The sequence below is a fragment of the Equus asinus genome, chromosome 17, assembly GCF_041296235.1.
Source record: "Equus asinus isolate D_3611 breed Donkey chromosome 17, EquAss-T2T_v2, whole genome shotgun sequence".
Classification (NCBI taxonomy): Eukaryota; Metazoa; Chordata; class Mammalia; order Perissodactyla; family Equidae; genus Equus; species Equus asinus.
In genome coordinates this window covers 15,258,289-15,266,367 of record NC_091806.1, presented here as the reverse complement: position 1 = coordinate 15,266,367, position 8,079 = coordinate 15,258,289, and the positions used below count along the sequence as shown (strand labels likewise).

The 8,079-nt window shown below is 32.7% G+C and overlaps 1 protein-coding gene across 1 annotated transcript; it reads left to right on the top strand.

The window, feature by feature from the left end:
• The first annotated feature begins 4,646 nt into the window (after window positions 1-4,646).
• LOC139040906 (olfactory receptor 8K5-like) lies at window positions 4,647-5,588 on the top strand. Its single transcript, XM_070488617.1, has one exon. The coding sequence runs from the start codon at window positions 4,647-4,649 to the stop codon at window positions 5,586-5,588; it is 942 nt and encodes a 313-aa protein (XP_070344718.1).
• The last annotated feature ends 2,491 nt before the right edge of the window (window positions 5,589-8,079 follow it).

The window sequence follows — 8,079 nt, the reverse complement described above, 5'->3', positions numbered from 1 at the left end:
AGCTACAGGTAATGTAACATGCTACCGTAAGTTTGGAAAGCTGGCAGTTTCTTACAAACTTAAGCATCCATTTGCCCTGTGATATAGTAATTTCACTCATAAATATATAACAAAGAGAAATTAATGCATATATCCACAAATATACTTAATAGGAGTATTTATACTAGACTTTTCATAAAAACCCAAATCTCAAGTACCCATGGTTAGAAGAATAGTTAAAGAATTGTGGTATATTCATGCAATGGGATATCATGCAGCAATATAAACACAACATGGATGAATTTTAAAATCACTATGCTGAGTAAAAGAAACCAAATTGAGAGTAGGTATTGTGTGATTCCATTTACACGAAATTCAGAAACAAGGAAAATACATCTAAGCATACAACCAGAGTGGCTTATGCTGGGAGTGTGAGGATATTATTTGAGGGTTATGATATGAGGAAAATTTCCTTATGAAGGGAGTGGCCTAGGATGTGGGGAGTATGAAGCATTAGGGAACTTTGTTCCATGTTGAAAATGTTTCATATCTTGATGTAGGTATTAGGAACAATTAAACACATTTTTTCAAAACTTACCAATTTGTACCATTTAGATCCATGTACATAAATTTACCTCAATTCTTGTACAAAAGAAGTCATAGAAAAAGAGTGCATGGGTAAAGTTTATGAAAGAAGGAATGTGTTATTTTATATTAGATTTTACGCTCAGTGAAGTTTTCATGAACATTGTCCAAGCAGTGCTGGAATCTCAGTTCAGGAAATACTGCATTTGAGACACTCTTTATAATAACACGTTGCATTATAATAACTGTTATGTGTTTGGCATATGTAAAGACAAGGCATATATATCAGTTTTCTAAGATGAGACATTAATTTCAAATCTTATGGTTATCACTCATATGACTTTGGGCAAATTACATAGTTTATCTGAGCTTAGTGTCCTCTGAATGCAGTAATAATAATATCTATCTCACAGGTTAAATGATATGGTTTTAACTCAGTGCCTACTACATATTTTTGTTTGAACAATAAATTCAAAGAAAAAATCCCATGTGATGATAGTAATGTCATTTACAGTTTTTGAATAGTTCCAATTTTACTTGGAGAAATCTGATGTCAAAGTATTTTCCACTGATACTTTAATCATTGTCTCTGTGTCAAGGGAGTAAGTACATTTACATCCTGTAGGTCTCCTTGAAACTGTACAGATAATTTATGTTGTTTTGTTCATTTCCTTGAATCATCCCTCTCATTTTCTCACTAGGGAATATGTAGAGTGTTCTGCATAATTAGTAGGCAACAAAAGGCAATTTTTAAATATCTCAGATGGTTTTGGCATAATCATCTGAGTGAATTACATGCTATTTCCTCAGTGAGCATTACAAAGAGAGAAGAAGCATAAATTCTCCCTATCCAAAGAAAAAATAAGAGTAGTTTGGGAGAAGAAAATTCAACTCTTCATTAAAGGTGAGTAAATAGGAATTGCTGTTGATTTAGATCACCACCTGCAGGTGTGGGTAATTTCCTGCGATTCCTAGCTTCTGACCCTGGACACTCTTATGGTCACCGACGGCTGATTCTTTACATCACAAAAATTTCTTATCTCCTTTGTTAACTGCGTTTCCTGGAATAGTATGGTATTTTTAGGGCATTAAATCCTATGAATTGACTAGATGTCATAGATCCATTTGATTTGTGAGAGTTAATAGTGGCACTTGGATATTGCAAGTGAAGAGAAAGTTAGAAATATCTGAAAAAATCATCATCAATTTCACCTATTAGAAGCTATTAAGATTAAGATTTGCAGATAAAACACAGAATGCCCAGCTACATATGAATTTTAGGTAAATAACAAATCATTTTTAGTATATGTCCTATGTAATATTTGATAAGTATTCTTTTATATGAATATACCCAATGAAATATTTGAAAAATAACATTTTAAGATATGTATTACCCATGTAATATTTTATAAACTGCAAATAATTTTTATATAAGGATATATATATATCCCTATTTATAAGGATAATCTCCCATGCCTGAACTTACAGATTTTTCAGTTGTTTGCTTGTTCTCCCTACTGGTTGCTGACTACTCAGTTTGTTTTTTACAGAATGGACTTTACAGACTGATTGAATAGACTGACAAATAAATAGAATGATTTGTAAGAGTTATGGCGAAAGCCCTCATCCTCAAATAATTCCTAACTGTTTTAAGATTGAAAAGTCAGTCATCCTTTTGCATCGTTGTTATATCTTGTCTGCTCTAATTGTTAGCTCAAATGGAACTATTTAAAATGTATATATCAAGATGTTCAAAACTGATCAGATGTATCCTTTTCTAAATGAGAAGAAAGGGCAGGGTACTACCGTAGTTTTAAGATCCTGATAAAAATTCTTTTCAATAAATACCCCAAAGTGGGATTGCTAGATCTTATAGGGAGTTACTGAATTAACAAGCATAAAGTTTCAGTTAGGCAAGATAAATAAGATCTAGACATCTGCTCTACAACATTGTGCCTCTAGTTAACAATACTGTATTGTACACTTAAAAATCTTTTAGCAGGGTAGATCTCATTTTAACCATTCTTACCACAATAAGATAAAAATTGAAATTACAAAAAGAAGAGTGAGCAGGGTAAAAGAATCCAGATATATTTAGAGGGAGGAGGAAAATTGAGATAAAAATCAATAAACACTAGAATAATTCTTAGCAAGGAATTAAAGGCTTGAAAGTGATGAGATTGGTACTGGAATTCTGAAATCCTTTGCCTAACCCAGTGTATCTTGAATTCTTTAGGAAAATCCATGATAGCAGGCCCTGCAACACTTGGTTCTTATTTATGAAAGAGGAAAGGACATGAAAGCAGAGTGAGACTCAATGGAGAAACAGCAGACAGCTTCAACTAGAAAAAGGGATAAAAGTGGCTCAGCAATCTCCAGTAGTGCCTTCCTCCCCCAGCCCCCTTTTTGGATCAGACTGATTAAATCAACACCAAACATTAGCAGATTCCTAGAATTCTGCCAAATGTCACAGGGTGGAACCAGATTGACCTGCTCCAAACGTTGGGTTTGGGCCTTGTGGTAGACTTCCACAAGGTTCTACTTGACAGCAGTGCAGGCTAAGGCTGAGCATTACATTATATTATAATAATTTCATCTTGTGTTTTAACTGACAGTATTTTGAACTCTAATCATTCCTTCAACTGAAAATTGTGCTCACAGAGGCCCAGATTTTTGTTGAGGAGAAACTGAATGTGAGAGAAAGAAAATACGAGTGGATTAAGCTAAAGCAGCTTCACTATCTTCCATCAGAGAAGTTCCACTTTGTTTTACTGACTTCCCATGTAAATTTTATGAAATGAAGAGGGCAGGACTCATCACTGAAATATTTTAAAATCAGTGCTATACTTTATGCATACTTCATTGTACAATTTAAGAAATAAATTGGCAGTAATATGAGCTGTAATAAATGCTCAAATAGATATTTTAAATGCCTTACGTACCAATAATATCCACAGTGAAGGAATTAATTTATGCATATAAATCAGGATTTAAAGGAAATAAGGAACATAAAATTAAATATTCAAAATCCCTGAATATTGATATAAATCATATATTTTAGCAGGAATGGATCCAGATCTTATGCATCTTGAAGCTTATACTAATTTGAGAGTTTTATTTTCAAGAAAAAGAAATAAAATTGTACATGTAAGTTGAGACATAAATGCGAATATTTATTTAGAATGGCAAAATAATTATAAAAGTTCAGTTTTAAAAACATAGTGACAGATATCATAAAATCTATAAGTATAACATTTTTATTAATGAAATTGCAGACATATCTCAGCATATTTGGTGGCAGGATTGGTCTTGGAAGTCATTCCTACACCAAAATATAGCATTATTCAATGATAAATGTAATTGATTTTTAAACATATAAACATACCACTTAAGTATAAAACAAAGTATTATTAATTCAGTCTTCCCTTTGCTGGACCTTACAAATGTTTGCAGACATGCCAGAGCATCCTGATATTAGTTGAAGCGTGATGGAGCAAAAATTGAAACGAAAAGAGAAAGTGGGCTTAATGGATCAAGGTTAAAATATTTTACATTTGCAACTTTTACAAAGATATATCTCCTTGGTGAGTTTGTTGCTAAGGCCTCACCCAGGTCCTTGAAAGTACAGTTGAAGGAATCTATATCTTAAATTTCATTAGCTTTCTATTATCTTTACCTCTCTCTTTACGAAAATCAAAATTCCACAAGAATTCTCAGATAAGAATGGAAATGTGCTAAATTAAACTTTTGATGCAATTGCATAGAGAAAATAAAGTCTAATACTTCTATATTAATTCCTACATGGCATTTTAGATCAATGCATATGTTCCGAACATTGCTGAGTCTGCTTGGCGTTTAATCTGTCATAACGGTGCATGCGTTTCATATGGATCCCTCCTCTTGGGAAGTAGAAGCTTCCATCATTTGTTTTAGTTTTAAAATTAGACATGAGAATTATTTTTATACTCCTTATTATGAAGAAAAACCTCCATTCTGTCTACAAACATAATTTGTTTACATGGCCCTACGTGAAAGCTAATAACAATCTCTCTGTTTCTTCCCACAAGAGCTAACTGGGCTAAATGAGCCAACAGAATCTAACATTGCTGATGGAATTCATTCTGATGGGAGTCACAAGGCAGCCTGAGCTTCAGGTTCCCCTGTTTGGAATCTTCCTCATCATCTACACAGTCACAGTGGTGGGCAATCTGGGCATGATCATCGTGACCCAGGTAGATTCCCATCTACACACACCTATGTATTTTTTTATCAAACACCTGGCTTTCATTGATCTTGGTAACGCTGCTGTCATTTGTCCCAAGATGCTGGTAAATTTTGTTGTGGATAAAAATACCATTTCCTATTATGCATGTGCCACACAGTTGGCTTTCTTCCTTATGTTCATAATCAGTGAATTTTTCATCTTGTCAGCCATGGCCTATGACCGTTATTTGGCCATCTGTAACCCTTTGCTCTACAATGTTATCATGTCCCGGAGACTTTGTCATGTGCTGGTAGGCATTCCATACGTCTATAGTACCTTTCAGGCTCTAACGTTTACTACTAAGATTTTTACATTGACCTTCTGTGGCTCTAACATCATCAGTCATTTCTACTGTGATGATCTTCCCTTGTTACTTATGCTTTGCTCAAATGCAAGAGAAATAGAATTGTTGATCATAATATTTTCAGCACTGAATTTGATCTCTTCCCTCATGGTAGTCCTAGTGTCCTACATACTCATTCTGATAGCCATATTTCAAATGCATTCCACAGAGGGGAGGAAAAAAGCTTTCTCCACATGTGGTTCTCATTTGATGGTGGTGGTTGTATTCTATGGGTCTCTACTATTTATGTACATGCAGCCCAAATCCACTCATTCTTTTGATACTGATAAAATGGCCTCTGTGTTTTACACTTTAGTGATCCCCATGCTTAACCCCTTGATCTACAGCTTAAGGAACAAAGAGGTAAAAAATGCATTTCACAGAGTTTTTAAGAATCATTGCAAACTTTGTAGCTAATATTTAATGCGGAATGTTGTTTTAATAAACTATGAAAAAGGCAAGTGTCACTTGATAATTTTTCTCATAGATATAATTGCATTTTTTTGGCTCCAGAGCAAAAACTAATTATAATGCACAAGTAGATTGTTTCCCATATATTCAGCCAAATTAATTCTCATATTTTAGACCTCAATTAATTGTCACTCCTTCCTCAATATTCCCTTGTTTTTGATTCAATGTTCCCTTTAGTGATCCAGTAGAACCTCATATTTCTTCTAGTGGAAACTCTTATCAAACTCGACATCAATAATTTATGTGTTTGCTTCTGTCAGGTTTTTTTTAAAGCATGTATCTTCTGAATCTTGTTTTCATTGTATTTTCTGAACCTAAAACAACAATGTAAACAAAATGAGTCTCTTGCAAACAGCATATAGTTGGACCATGATTTTTTAAAATCCATTTTGCCTGTATCTGCCATTGTAGAATTTAATCCATCTGCATTTGAAGTATTTACATTACAAAATCTTCTCGAGTTTGTGGCCAAACACTAGCTTGGGTACATCTACTCATGAATTTTGTTTAATTTTTCCCCTTTTTAATGTAGTGATGTTTACATTATTAAAAAAAGTTGATCTAAAGTGTTCTCATCCCAAAAATAAAAAAAAAAACTATGTGATGTGATGGATATGTTAATTAACTTGATTTTGGTAGTCTTTTCCTAATACATAAATATATCAAAGCATCATATTGTACACCTTAAATATACACACTTTTTGTTTATCACTTGTAACTTCAACAAAGCTGGACAAAAATTTTTAAATCAAAAAATAAAATAAAACATAAATTGAACACAATAGAAGAAACACAAAATTACATTTTATAATCATATTAATTTGTTTACCATTTTAGTATAATTTTTAACAAATTCTATCATTTCTATTACTATTTACAAACCAAAAGTTAAGTTAAATAATATTAACAGCATTTCCCAATATCATCCATATGGAAAGGGCTTTAAAAAGAAACATAATACATCATATTCCTGGCAACTTACTTTTCTTACATGAGAATTCACCATCAACATCTTTCTTAGCCAATAAACATTAGATATTATTTTGAATATCAGCATAAATGTCATTTTTAATATACAGTTGAGTATAGATCAATCACTTTGTATTTGGCCATACTTTGGGTGATGAACATTTGATTGTAGCTTTTTATTTGTTTTTCCACTATAGAAAATGCTGTAATGAACAGCCTTGTGATTATAACATAAAATACTATTGCTTTTTATTTCTAAAATAAATATATAAGATTCTGTCCAATGCTAATGATGAGATGTTGGTTCAATGTTTTACAAATATCCATAATAATTTGAGATCAAAAGGAAAACATTGAGAAAAGGTTCTATGCATTGTGATTTTTTGCCGAGTAATATTTTGTTTTTTTATTATCAAAGAAAGGATACTAATGTTTGCTGACATATCATTTTCATTGTGTGATGATAAAATTGCAAAACTGATAATAGGTGGGTAGCATCACATATTTGATATCATAGATACAACAAGAAGTGTTCTAAAACATTACCTTGTTTTCTATAGAAAGCTTACAGTATTCCTGATGCCACTGGATAGGGCCGTTGTCCCTTATTGCCACAAAGTACATTTTGTCATCATCATTGTACTGGTGAATAGTTTAGAAATAATGCTGCCAATTTATGTGACAATCTTTTAGTATTTGTACACTCTCAAATTCTTCCCAGAGCTAGAAACTTTAATTTTCTTTTGATTATTTATTTTCACTTCATATCTAATTAATGGCTTGCTCTACCAAAAGCTTTCAGCTAAGAAATTGGAGTAGATTTGTATTAATTCTTAAATGCAAATACTTGCAAAGCAGTAACGACTCAATTGCATAAACTCAACCTCTGATTATTTATAAAATTCCCCAATGTGGATTTCCTACATACTCTGCAAAAGTTTCTTCAATTCATATTCCATGACTTCTTTATGAAGAGAGCAAGATATACTCTTTCTTGAAGGGGTTTCCTCAAAGACTTCAAATTTTCCACATATATCAAGAAGTCTTCTGGCTTTAAGATGACGGAGAGAGATGGCTTAAAAAAGAATTCTCTCTTTCAACATCTTAACAAAGTTCTCAAGTTGTTCAACCCTTAATTTAACACCATAGTTTTGAGACTAAATTATAATTTTTAACAAGGTTCACTTTTAAGTTAGGGATCAAATTTTAATATTCAGATAATTTAATAACAGCTACCAAATATGATTGTTCTCAGAGTAGACAGTTCTGGCCCTAAGCACATGGAATACAATTATTGAGGCCCAGGGCAGGCCACCTGAAAGTATCCCACAATGGAATATGGATTGCTATGAATTAAAGTTACTTGTGAAGCAGTCCACGAAAAAAGAAAAGACATTTGGACCCTCCTCTCTCTCTTCCTCCTGAAATCAGGAAATAATTCCCGCATGTGAAAGGTTGCTTTCTCTAC

What these genes read in the sequence shown, in the direction of transcription:
- LOC139040906 (XM_070488617.1), top strand. Translation starts at nt 4,647, where the DNA reads ATGAGCCAACAGAATCTAACATTGCTGATGGAATTCATTCTGATGGGA.